Source organism: Nothobranchius furzeri, chromosome 6 (assembly GCF_043380555.1).
Source record: "Nothobranchius furzeri strain GRZ-AD chromosome 6, NfurGRZ-RIMD1, whole genome shotgun sequence".
Lineage (NCBI taxonomy): Eukaryota > Metazoa > Chordata > Actinopteri > Cyprinodontiformes > Nothobranchiidae > Nothobranchius > Nothobranchius furzeri.
Genome location: NC_091746.1, coordinates 71,407,037 through 71,420,608, shown reverse-complemented (window position 1 = coordinate 71,420,608; position 13,572 = coordinate 71,407,037). Strand labels below are relative to the sequence as shown.

The 13,572-nt window shown below is 45.8% G+C and overlaps 1 protein-coding gene across 3 annotated transcripts in view; it reads right to left on the bottom strand.

Moving 5' to 3' along the window:
- dcc (DCC netrin 1 receptor) overlaps positions 1–13,572 on the bottom strand; it is a 348,912-nt gene that overhangs the window by 154,666 nt on the left and 180,674 nt on the right. For all 3 annotated transcript variants that reach the window (XM_070552526.1, XM_054744659.2, XM_054744660.2), the window contains exons 13-16: positions 11,906–12,047; positions 4,721–4,831; positions 3,754–3,948; positions 1,333–1,428 (exon numbers count right to left, since the gene is read on the bottom strand). In XM_070552526.1, the coding sequence (XP_070408627.1) occupies positions 1,333–1,428; positions 3,754–3,948; positions 4,721–4,831; positions 11,906–12,047 (544 nt within the window). The remainder of the gene's footprint in view (positions 1–1,332; positions 1,429–3,753; positions 3,949–4,720; positions 4,832–11,905; positions 12,048–13,572) is intronic.

Sequence of the window (13,572 nt, the reverse complement as noted above, 5' to 3'; positions counted from 1 at the left end):
ATGAAACCTCGACCCCACCTCCAGCTGCCGATTAAACCTCGACCCCGCCTCCAGCTGCCGATTAAACCTCGACCCCGCCTCCAGCTGCTGATGAAACCTTAACCCCGCCTCCAGCTGCTGATGAAACCTTAACCCCGCCTCCAGCTGCTGATGAAACCATAACCCCGCCTCCAGCTGCTGATGAAACCTCGACCCCGCCTCCAGCTGCTGATGAAACCTTAACCCCGCCTCCAGCTGCTGCTGAAACCATAACCCCGCCTCCAGCTGCTGATGAACCCTCGACCCCGCCTCCAGCTTCCGATTAAACCTCGACCCAGCCTCCAGCTGCCGATTAAACCTCGACCCCGCCCCCCAGCTGCCGATGAAACCTTGACCCCGCCTCCAGCTGCAGATTAAACCTCGACCCCGCCTCCAGCTGCCGATTAAACCTCGACCCCGCCTCCAGCTGCTGATGAAACCTTAACCCCGCCTCCAGCTGCTGATGAAACCTTAACCCTGCCTCCAGCTGCTGATGAAACCATAACCCCGCCTCCAGCTGCTGATGAAACCTCGACCCCGCCTCCAGCTGCTGATGAAACCTTAACCCCGCCTCCAGCTGCTGATGAAACCTCGACCCCGCCTCCAGCTTCCGATTAAACCTCGACCCAGCCTCCAGCTGCCGATTAAACCTCGGCCCCCCAGCTGCCGATGAAACCTCGACCCCACCTCCAGCTGCCGATTAAACCTCGACCCCGCCTCCAGCTGCCGATTAAACCTCGACCCAGCCTCCAGCTGCTGATTAAACCTCGACCCCGCCCCCCAGCTGCCGATGAAACTTCGACCCCGCCTCCAGCTGCCGATTAAACCTCGACCCCGCCTCCAGCTGCCGATTAAACCTCGACCCGCCTCCAGCTGCCAATTAAACCACGACCCCGCCTCCAGCTGCCGATGAAACCTCGACCCCGCCTCCAGCCGCCGATGAAACCTCGACCCCGCCTCCAGCTGCCGATTAAACCTCGACCCAGTCTCCAGCTGCCGATTAAACCTCGACCCCACCCCCCAGCTGCCGAATAAACCTCGACCCCGCCTCCAGCTGCCGATTAAACCTCGACCCCGCCTCCAGCTGCCGATGAAACCTCGACCCCGCCTCCAGCCGCCGATGAAACCTCGACCATGCCTCCAGCTGCTGATGAAACCTTAACCCCGCCTTCAACAGCTGGAGAAAGCAGAACAGAAAACTGGTCCTGGATCAGGAGTGGAGCTGGTTTAGTCTAATATAAACCTGAACTCTGAAGATCAGAAGACTGTTGAAGGTTCTAGTTTTAGGAACAGAGCTTCCGGGTGTGTTCGTACCTGTCAGAGACCGGGTGACGGCGCTCTCGTAGAGAGGAACTCCTTCTCCAGCGTTATTAAAAGCCTTCAGGGAGATGACGTAGTGGGAGCTCGGTTCTGAAGGACAAACAGGAAGTTAAACTTTCAACATGCCAAACGTCATTTTGGTTTGTTGGTCAGAGTTCTTCTTCAGCGGTTCTGACTTGTAATATTCCAAAAGCTCAACTCTGGACATGAGACAAGTGCCAAGAAAAACAGAAATGTTAAAGCTGCTGCCTGTGGCTCATTAGGGTTCCCTTTCCCACCAGTTCAGTGCTGGTGCCACAGATCACTTTTCCACAAACTAGTCTAGTCAACACATCATCCAAAACGTTGCGACACAACTTTATATGCCCATGTGGGGCCAAGAAAACAGGAAGCACGCAAAAAGAGAAATATTTCAACAATGGAGGAGTTCTTAAGAATCATCAGTTCTGGTCCAGCACAGAACCTGTGCCAGGTCTGCCTCTGATACCAAACTTTCACTGGAACCAAGTCAGTGGGAAATGTGTATGGGTCACTATGGTTACGAACCACCACGTGTCTCGTCAGGGTCACCATGGTAACCACCCGCAAGTAAGGTTACTTGAAAACGGAGATAAACAGCAATGCGTTGACCAAGACCGAGTCAGGACAGATGCATGGCGCCATGTTCTAGCATCAACGCTAATTTCCACCTGCAGTCCCTGAGCAGCCGTGGCTCATTAGGGGGTCACCATGGTAACACCCTCCCACTGACAGGAAGTCAGACTACAGCCTCAGACAAACAGCTGGGGAACACGAGAAGAACAGCAGAAGCTCCATGATGCCACATGGGAACGTTGATGTTCCTACCTGAGCTGTGGAGCTGCAAAGGGGGCGGGGCCACCTCACTGATGTCTACAGGGACATTTAAAAATGTTGTTTTTCACACAGGACACAGCTCTAACACTAATCCAGATTAAAACACAAACACGAGGTCAGATTTCAACATCTGTGGGAAGGAATTCCAGCCTGAATCCCAACCGTGATACAAGGAGGCTCAACTGCTTCTGCCTGTGCTCCATCTGTAAACATCACACACTTCAAATGAGATGAGCCATCTCTTTAGAAACGTGACTCGTTCCCTTCCGCTCAGACCCGCTCATCACACAGCGGCTCATCTGATTGGACGACACGGCTCGCTCCCCCCACGTTCCATCAAACCGTTTTTATCAGGACCGGAGTGGCGCTCCGCTCCGCAGACGCATCAACACATGAATAAAAGATCAGCATGAATTAGGAATGCACACATGCACTATGCGGGCGCCACAGCAGCTGGATTTTAGCTTCCATTAGTCCTCCATTAGGAGACCCGAGACGGAACTCGCGGCTCCGCGTCCACAGCTGTCCCAAATCTGCTTCGGCTCCTTTAGGATGCAAATGTGTTGCTGTGAGGATTTCGCTATTAGATTTCCTCAAACAGCTTCCTTATTAAACTCACTTCAATTACTGATTGTAATTAAATGAAGGTTTCATCATCATAATGAATTCATGGAAGGCGGCGGAGCCGAGTCAGCCCGAGTCAGCGCAGGCAGGAGGAGCAGGACGAGGTGTGTGTGGCTCTGAACAGCTGTGACACACCTTAAACAGCCACAGCGAGGCGCCCAGATGTTGAAGCATCCTGTAAACTGTCAGAACTTCTGGGTATTAATCAGGACTTCATTTTGATGCTAACAAAACTCATTTCAACACGTTAATCTACCTTTAGCTGCAGCTGTTTACAGAAATGCGGTCTCACCAGTACTCGTGCAGGCAGGGTTCACTAGTTTAGTTGGGATGGTTTTCCAGGAACACCGCTCAGCCTGAAACAGCTCCGTACGGCGTGGTTCGAGTCAGCCCATCTCGGCGTAGTTTTGTTCCTACGCCGGCTCCATGACAGGAAGTGGGTGCGCCCCTTATATGTAAGTATCAGTATCAAGGTATACTATCGGTAAACAGTGGAAGGTAACCGGTACACTCCACAGAAACACAACTCGGCTGAAAAATGCTGGTGCTGGACATTTTACTCAGTTTCATGGCTTTTTGTCAGACTCTGAATCAGGAAATGGCTGCAGGCAGTGAAGCAGAAGGTAGAAACTCTGGAGCAATCAGTGACTCCGCCCCCTAGCCAATCAGCGGCCAGAATAAAGATGCCAGCTCGACTCAGCTTTTCCAGGTACCTCAACAGAGCAGGGACTAAAAAAAGGGGAGAAAGTACCAAACCGTGCCCGTGGGAACGGTGCTCGGACCGAGCTGCACCACTCCAAGTTGCTCTGAGTAGTGTTCCTGGAAAACCTCTTTGGTTAACTGGGGTTCTGGTTGTATGCGAGTCCCTGGCTAAGGAGCAGAATTTATCCTGATCAGATTAATAATCCAGAGTCTGGGCTCCGGTCCAACCCTTACCCAGGTTTTCGATGGAGTAGTATCTCTGCTTGCTGTCAACCCGGACCGTCTCGGCGTACGGACTTCCCACGCCGTATCCGATGATGTAACCTCGAACCAGGATGCTGGGGCTGAGGGGCGGAGTCCAGGACATGATGATGCTGTTGGGGAGCGGTCGCACGTGCAGCGAGCTCGGCTGGTCGGGGACCTGGCTCTCTGATGAGACAACCACAGAAGAAGGATCAGTATCTGGGGCAGGATGCTGACCCGTTTAATGAGAACCTGCCACTCACAGTCATGCCTCAGCATCAGATTAGATCAGATTACAGGCCTCTGGCTCCACAGGGAGACGCTTCATTTCACTTTACTGAGTGATAATCCATGAAAATGAGATTAGAGCCTCCAACACCATTAGCATGAGCAGTGGCATAAACATGGTGGCACCGAGCCTCAGGTCAGAAGATCCAACTACACCACACCATTTTATTTTGATATAGCGCACGTGAACCCAGCATGCAAGCGGCTCAAAGCGCTGCACAGCCAATAATCCTCAAAGGACGACTTCAAATAATTAAAAACAGTCTGAGAGGAATCATGAGAACGTCCACACCCAGCAGAAACCAGGACTGTTTATCATGGACGTAATTTTGGGGGGGGACAGGGGGGACATGCCCCCCCCCCCACACACACACACACACTTTTTCCAAAGTCAAGTTTTGACCCCTGCACTTTTTACCATCCAAAAACAATATTACGCTATATTAAATTGACACTGGTTGAGCTCTAGGACCAAGTGGAAAACAACCGTTTGTGTTGAAGCCTGTTTCCCATTAGAGCATACTGTAAAGATCCCCCCCCCCCCCCCGTGTCCCCCCCCCCCCACTTCTAAAGTGAAAATTACGTCCATGCTGTTTATATTTTTATGTATTCAGATTATAGAGGAGGTACTGCCTGTAATCCCAACTACAGCTGGTAAACAAACACACACCGTCCAGGTCGTTCTCCGGCGTCTCGGCCGTGTACCAGTCGCTGGCAGGCCCGGTTCCGTTCACCGTCATGGCTGCTACCTGGAAGCTGTACTGGCTGCCCTTCTCCAGACCTGAGCAGAGGAAAGCAAAGCATCGTTACCGCTGGCATTCAAGGTTGAACTTTTCAGGCCTTTAGCTGCAGCGCTGAGAATAATCAGCTGGTTCTGAAACCACAGCCAGGGGTGGAGAACCGAGTCAAACGTGGGCTCAGAGAGACCCGATTCAACCAGATTACAGGAATATTTAAACATTACAACAACAGAAAATACGAAATAAATGTGCTACAGGTCTGCTTCATGTAAAATCAAGCAGATAAAGAATAATGCAGCAGCAGTAAACTAATAAATCCATGTAATCCTGCTACTGATGACCTGATTAAGGATCTAATTCTCTCTAAAAACCAGGGCCCTCATCTATGACCGAAATGTAGAATGTGTGTTTGAACGGTCAAAATCCTGATTTATGAAACATGTGATAGCCTCTCATACGCACGTGCCTCCATACTCGTCTGATGATAAACCTCACCTGTGCGTACCCAGGTGCTCGTGTCCGTTCACTGTCATTTACATGCAAAAACGGTCATGCTACATCCTGAGCACATGAGGGGATTCCCTGTTGTTTTCCCGGAAAAAATAAGAAAAACTTTATTGACAACCAGATAGAAGCACTGGCTGCTGAAGCACAAAAACCTCCAAACAAGTTGCAGAGGTATAAAGGTGGTCGGGACAGAGGAGAGGTTCCTGTCAGAAATGAATAAAAAATGAATTTGATGAATCGTAGAGTAAAAGTTTTCATTTACATTAAAGGAGTGGTTCTCTTTGAAGTTACTTTCTTATTTTTGTTATTATTATTAGGCCCGAGCAGCAAAAGCGCTGCGAAGGCCTCTTGTTTTTGCTCTGTTTATTATTTATTATTCTTAGCAACCTTTAAATGGCTTTTTGGGGACCCTATCTTACCCCAAAACTCATAATATTTTGCAAACTTATCAGGCCTGGTGAAAAATTTGATATGTTTAAAGGTCCCAAAAAAAAATCGCAATTAAACTAGCTCCACAGCGCCCCCTACAATGTGAAAAATACCCCCCTCATAAACCTTAGTTTGTCATACAGTTATGAAATTTTGTACACTTGTAGTACTCAACAGTCCGCACAGAAAAGCCTCTTAAAACCATGGTCAATATCGAACAGGAAGTCGGCCATTTTGGGTTGAAATGACAGTTTGTACCGGTTTTGGTCGTTTTTAGGGTCCGCTTCTGATTGATTTACTCAATCATTTTTCGCACGATCATCTCGAAATTTGTGGGAAATTGCTCAGAAGTGATGGGTGACCAAATAGAAAAAAATAAAGCTGACTTTTCGTATATGCTGAGGGGGCGGGGCCAGGCCTCTAAGTTCGACTACTCGCCAAAAAAATATAAATGGCTATAACTTCTGAACTGAATGGAATAGTTAGAAAAATTTCTGTGGCCCTTCGGCATCCACCCACGAACTGAATTGAATGGTCGGGTGATGACATCACACAAGCCCCGCCCCCTCAGGACCAAAAAGGTCAAGTTTTACTGTGATAGGTCCCAAATCGCCCCATTTCACTTAATTACCACAATTTTGTAGCTGTTAACTCAAGACAATTGGGGGTTGCTTGCCGTCACTTTATGGGAGTTTTCAAAAGAAGGAGGGGCTGTGGCGGCGCGGCGAAGTCAGGCATACCGCCGTGGCCATACGTTTGCCACCCATTTCGTCATTTCTAAAGATATCGCCACGAAACTTCTGGTGAGTGATCCTAGTCCGGCCCCCCAAAAGATCTGATGTGAAAATCTGGTGGGTGTGGCCTATTTTCTTAAATAGTGCGCCCTAGGACCATTAAAACTGTCAGCCCCAAGCCATGCTTTGACTGAGGATTACCACATTTGGTACACTAATGTAGTGTCTCAGGTCCTACAAAAAAGTCTCTTGGAGCCAAGCGCAAAGTCGCACAGGAGGTCGGCCACTCTTTTTTTCACAGCTCCCTATTGGACTCCTTTCACCCAATCACCAGCAATCTCTGGCAAATAGTAGTAGACAAGTCAGGGTCACTTGGTGTCAAGCAGGTGTCAAAAAAAGACAGGGCTTTGGGAGCATGAAGAAATTCGCCATCATGCCATGGAAATACGTTATTTCCTCAGTTATCGTGATATCGCCACAAAATTTCTGGTGAGTGATCCTAGTCTGACCCCCAATAGAAATGGACAGGAGAAGTTGGTGGGCGTGGCCTATTTTCTGAAATAGCACCCCCTAGGACCATTAAAAGTGTCAGCCCCAAGCCAAGCTTTGACTGAGGATCACAAAATTTGGTACACTAATGTAGTGTCTCAGGACCTACAAAAAAGTCTCGTGGAGCCAAGCGCAAAGTCGCACAGGAGGTCGGCCATTCTGGTCCAAGTACTCAATTTAGTGGTTTTTGCACACATCGTTTGGACAATGATGCCTCGTCACCCTTTTCACCGATCACCTTCAAACTTTTGCTATATACTTTTAAGACATAGGGGAAAAAATTCAACCATCGGATTTTAAATAAGTTGAAAGATGTGGGTGTGGCTAAGCCTCAAACTATGACCTTTCGCCATTACATTCTTTGACGTAATAACTTCCATGCGCATGATCAGATCTATATCAAACTTTGTGTGTGTGATCACTGACCACATCTCAAGACAATGATAATGTGGACATCTGACATCACCTAAGCCCCGACCCCTGACAACAGCTGCATCTAAAGGAATACTAGGTATTTTAGAAGAGCATCCAGCCCTCATGGTGTCTGCTGGAAAAAAATCTGGCCCTTGAACAAATCTTCTTGAGGACCCCTGGTTTCGGGTCTTTACTATGCCATCCACTTTTTAGCACTAATCACCCTGAAAGCTGGCATTCTAGCCAAATTGCTGCTATGTAGCTGTAGCAGGGGTCTGGTTGTGTTGGTTGATAAGAAGGAATGAATCTCTAATCTGATTTTTATGATTTTATCATAGAAAAATGATTAAGTGATTACACAAAGTTTGTGATATGAATTCAGGGTTTAACTGTGTTGAGGGATTAGTTAACCGCTCAACAGTTACAAAGAGGGCACGAGAATTGTTAATATGATCACTAATGACTTTGGAGAAAAAGGCTTGCCTAGCCTTTTTTAATTCAGAGTTGTAAATGCGCAGCTGCATTCTGAAAGTCTCATAGTGATCTGATAGGTTACTTTTTCGGAATCGACGCTCAGCTTTCCTGCGTTCTCTTTTCTGCTTGGTAACTGATTTAGTGAACCTCCATGGAGCTTTATGTTTGCCAGAGATAAGTTTGACCGTTTTTGGGTGCAATGATGTCATCATTTAGCCAGTTTTCAGATAAAAACATGAAATCAAGATCATGAGCAGAGATGAGATCATTTACTAAAAATGACTATGCTAAGAGACCTAACATTAAATGAAGCAACCTTCATAGAGATGATGGGAGGAACCTGTGTGGTTCGGGTATGATAAGGAACCGTTATCTGGATTCTAGGGTTGTGTGAGCGAACAGGCACTTTCCGTCTTGCATATATTATAAGAGGTATAGGAAAAATTAACATTTCATTAGGTCCACATTTCTCCTGGAGACATTAATGAGTGAAATCTTCCCTTATATCTGGACCCAACAAATTTAGAGGAGAGGATACCGAGAGCTCCTCAGAGGTGCTGGGGTGAATGGGTGAGAAAGGAGATAATGCGCTAGGGAGGAAGCGAAGAAACACACATAATGTGTAGCAGGTTATAGGCTGACTTTAGGTCTCCTACTGGTTGGATGTGCCTGGAAAGTCTCACCAGGGAGGTGTCCATGCTAATCAGATGCCCGAGCCACCTCAAATGGCTCCTCTTGATGAGCAGCGGGTCTACTCTGAGCTCCTTCCAGATGACCGAGCTTCTCATCTCATCTCTAAGGGAGAGCCCAGACACCCTGCGGCAAAAACTAATTTCAGCCACTTATATCCGTGATCGCATTCTTTTGGTCTCTACCCAAAGTTCATGACCATAGATGAGGGTAGGAACGTAGATCATACGGTAGATTAGGATCTGCACCTTCCAGCTCAGCTCTCTCTTCATCACAATAAACCAGACCAGACAACGCCGGCATCAATGCAGACTCAGCACCAATCCATCTATCAATCACGCGCTCCATCTTTCCCTCACTTGTAAACAAGACCCCGAGAAACTTAAACTCCCACTTGAGGCAGGACCTCATTCATGACCTGGAGAAGGCATTTTAACCTTTTCGGACTCAAGATTAGGGTCTTGGATTTAGAAGAGCTGATTCTCATCCCAGCTGCTTCAGAGATGACGGCGACTGATCCAGTGAGAGCCAGAGATCACGTTCTGATGAAGCCAACGGAACCACATCATCTGCAAAAAGCAGAGACTCAATGCTCAAGCCACCAAAATGGATCCCCCCAACACCTTGGCTGCTCCTAGAAATCCTGTCCGTAAAAGCCAGAATGTGTGACTAAGGGCAGCCTTTGTGGAGTCCAACTCTCACTGGTAACAAGCTTGATTTCCCTCTATCCTATTCATCTTGTCTTTCACAACTTTTACATAATTTTTTCTCATTTTAATCATATATTTTTAAATATTTTTTTCATATTTAAAAAGTATTGTTCTTGAGAGGCCCTAAATAAAAGACCGATTCTTGTTCTTTGTTTCTTTTAGGGCAAAGATATTTTCAGCAACAGAATTTTCAAATGTAAGGAAGTGAATAAACTTTATTTATTTTGTTTTACTTGTTTAAAATTAAACAGAAAATTGTCTTTGTTTTGGTAAAGACAAATAAAAACTAAAATAGAATAAAAGAGTTTAACGTCTCCGCCTCATCATCTGATTACTAAATAAAAACATTGAGTCCAATAAGCTCATTTAAAGGCGATGTTTGTGTTTCTCCAGGCGACGAGCCCACAGCAACAGACAAGATTATTTCACAGCAGCGAAACAAGGAGGTGCCACGTGCATGAGAGGAGGCGCAGACGGAGAGACGGGGATACATATCGCAGACAAATAAATGAAAAGAGATCAGTTTCATTCAAATCCTGCAAAGCTCAAATTGAAAAAATAGCTGTTGGCAGTTTGAATCCACACACACACATGCACACATGCACACACACACACACACACACACACACACACACACACACACATACACACACTAGGTAATCTATAATAAAAACTAATTGTTTTTCTTTTTAGTCAGAATCGAACCGATTCTGGTTCAAACGGCCGACAATGACATTGATACCAATTTCTGACAGTGGTCCAGCTCTGACCTGCTGATTTGGGTTCATTTCGAATCCTGAACATAAAAAAGAAAAATGAATAAGTTTTTATAATTGTAGCAGACTCAGTAGGCCAGTGGTTAAAGAAACTACCTGATTTGCTGTTTAGCATCGGTTCAACTTCCAGTCACAGCATTAACTTTTTTCCTGATATTTTAGCTGCACTCACCAGTACGATGTTTTGAATCCTTTACTGATAAACTGTTAAAAATATAAGGACTGGTCTGTGTTTTTACCTTCTTTGTTTATGTAGCCAGTGTGAGTCCATGTGAGGTGAGCAGAGTGAATGAATTAAAATGCTGCTTGGAAACGACTACATTTAAAGATGTTTTGAGACACGAAATATTTTGCAGAAAATAATAAATAAAACTAAAATATAAATAGATGAAATCTGCTTCAGCTGGCTAAATAAAACGCCACTGACAGTGGGAATCAAACCGGCGTCCGCACATGGCAAAACGAGACAAAATGAAGATGCTTTAAACTGCTAGACTACCAATGTCAATATAACAACAGGCTGAACTGTTGTAGGCTCACTTTGTCAGAGCGGTCATGGGCGGAGTGTCACTGAAATAGATCGTTTCATTTCCAGGTATCCAAAAATAACCCGTACTTCAGATAAATGACATCTCAACAGTGCCAACAGTGATATAAGATCATATACTGTGCCTACTTGCTCTCAAAGGTTTAGAATACCATGATCCTTGACTTTAGAGCTGTAATTTTTCCATTGAAGCTTCTAATGCACTGGCTGTTAGCGAGGGTGCGTTTATGACCCAGTAAATAAATCTGAATTCGGAGTTTCGGATGTCGGTCACAGATTAAACTCATCAGGATGAATTCCATTGGATTCTGATAAGATTCAACAACTTCAGTTTGATCTGTGAGGGATTCAAAAAGGGAGTTTCACAAATAATTTACATTTAAAAAAGTTTTGAAAATCCATCCATCCAGTTTCAACCGATTACCCAGAGTCGGGTTGCGGGGGCAGCAGCCTGAGCTGAGAGGCCCAGACTTCTCTCTCCCCAGCTGTCTGGGCCGACTCCTCCGGGGGAATCCCAAGGCATTCCTTGGTCAGCCAAGAGACATAGTCCCTCCAGCGTGTCCTGGGTCTTCTCTCGGGTCTCCTCTTGGATGGATGTGCTCAGAAAACCTCACCAGGGAAGATCCTGACCAGATGTCCAAGCCACCTCAACTGGCTCCTCTCGATGTGGAGGAGCAGCGGGTCTACTCCGAGCCCCTCCCGGATGACCGAGCTTCTCACCCTATCTCTAAGGGAGAGCCCAGCCACTCTTGGGAGAAAACTCATTTCGGCCGCTTGTATCCGCAATCTCGTCCTTTCGGTCACTACCCAAATCTCGTGACCACAGGTGAGGGTAGGAACGTAGATCGACCGGTAAATCGAGAGCTTCGCCTTCTGACTCATTACATTTCTTAATAAAAGATTAAATGTCCCAAAATAATCATTGACTTATCTGACCAACAGGTTTTATGGAGAATTAAAATTTGATTATTTTATTAATTGTTTATGAAACGGGTTCAAATGATTCATGTATAAATCCTGTTTGTCTGAATAAACAGGTTGTTAACATAATCATTTCCCGATAATAATTCAAGTCAAATATGTTTTTGGTTCAAACTGAGAAAAAACTACAGGGTTCTGCTACAGAACCACATACAAGCCCCAGAAGGATCATTTCTCTTATCGTCTCCCAAAAATTTTGTTATTACCTGATTCCTGGTGCAGCTTCATGACTTTGTTTTAATTCACACATTTCCAAGAATTCCTAGCACCTGCTGGATGGGCAGAAAGCAGCAGCTGAACCTACCTGTGAACAGGTACCAGAAGTTGTTGGGCTCGATGGCTTCTTGGTCTCCACGGCGACCGGTCTTCCTGTACTTGATCTTGTAAGCGCTGATGACACCGTTCTGAGCGCCGCGAGGAGGTGGCTGCCATGACACCTTGATGCTCTGAAACAAGGACATAAAAACAAACCAGATGTTCATAAATAGATCCGGCTTCTCTGTTTGTGTCTCAAACTAGCTTGTATGACCAGCATGTTCATGACTCATGTTCTAGTTAACCATGCATGAGATCTGAGCAAATCTACGATGTCCTTTTTAGGACATCCTCAGGTCTCATTCATGCATTCATTCATTCATTTCATTTCATTTATAAAGCACCTTCCACTCCCTCAGCAGAAGCTCAAGTTGCTGAACATAAACATTTAAAAAACAGCATCCAATAAGAACAATAAAAAGACAATAAAAGTAGTAAAACTGACTAAAAAAACCTCAAAACAAAGAATTTTAGTGCAATGTTGCAGATCCCAATGCTGAAAAGGCTTGAGCATGATAGTGTGTCTTCAAGTTTGACTTGTAAGTAAGTAAGTAAGTAAAAGTTTATTTCTAGAGCACCTTTCACAGATATAAATCACAAAGCGCTGTACAACATGATAAAGATCAGGGCAAATACCTCTAACCAATAAAAACATCCGAAAAACTTGTCTAATCTTAGGCTCCAAAAGAAACAGCATCAGGTACCAGAGCATGCTGCCTGACTGCAGATGAACACATGATGCTAAAGTGAGCACTTGGTTTGGATCATTTTGCCCATCAAAGCTAAATCAGCTGCACTTCAAAAGCTACAGGAGAGATTAATAAGGATGTACGTCACTCTTTCTTTTTTTTTTTTTTTTTTTTAACGTGTCCTGTCTGGCTGTGAAGCAAGCAGAATTGATGTCTGAATGCTGGTAACAAGCCTTACAGTTTTACTCTCAGGTGGAGCATCAGAGCATCTGCTTTTATTGTCTCAGGTGGAGCATCAAAGAGTCTGCTTTTAATGTCGCACCTGATATTTAAAACTTTATTGTTATTGTTTTTTAATGCTTTGTAATTTCGACCAGACACGGAGACAGAGGTGAAAGAGAAAGGAAAAGAGAAAAGGTGGGGAGAGAGGGGGTTAGGTGGGGGGGGGGATTCAACAAAAATAAACAATAATGAACAAGAGTCTGCTTCTAGACCTGCAAAATGAGACGAGAAAAAAGCAAAACATAACAAAAAAATGGGACACAACACCAATATAACAAAATCAAGCTATCACTGCGTCAACTTGATGAAGAAATATATAATCAATCATTGTTTAACTAAACAGTCACACGATAATATACCACAGTGCATTGAGTGCCCACCATAGTCTTAAGACATGTGTTGAACGTGCCCAAGCCCATACTTATGAGAGCACCATGTGAGCACCTGTGTGTGTACACGCGCTTGTTTATGTAAGGTTTATCTATAGGAGCGTCCAATAGAGAGTGTGAGGGACCACAGATCTGCCCCCCAAAGACGCGTAGGAGACGGGGGGGAGCTCCAAGTCCCAGAGATCCAGGCGCTGCCCCAGAACACAGGAACCCCAAGGAGCCCGCAACCAGAAAGGCCCCCGCCCCCCTCGAGAGGCACAGAGGATCGCCCCGGGGGGCCACAACCAGCAGCCGGC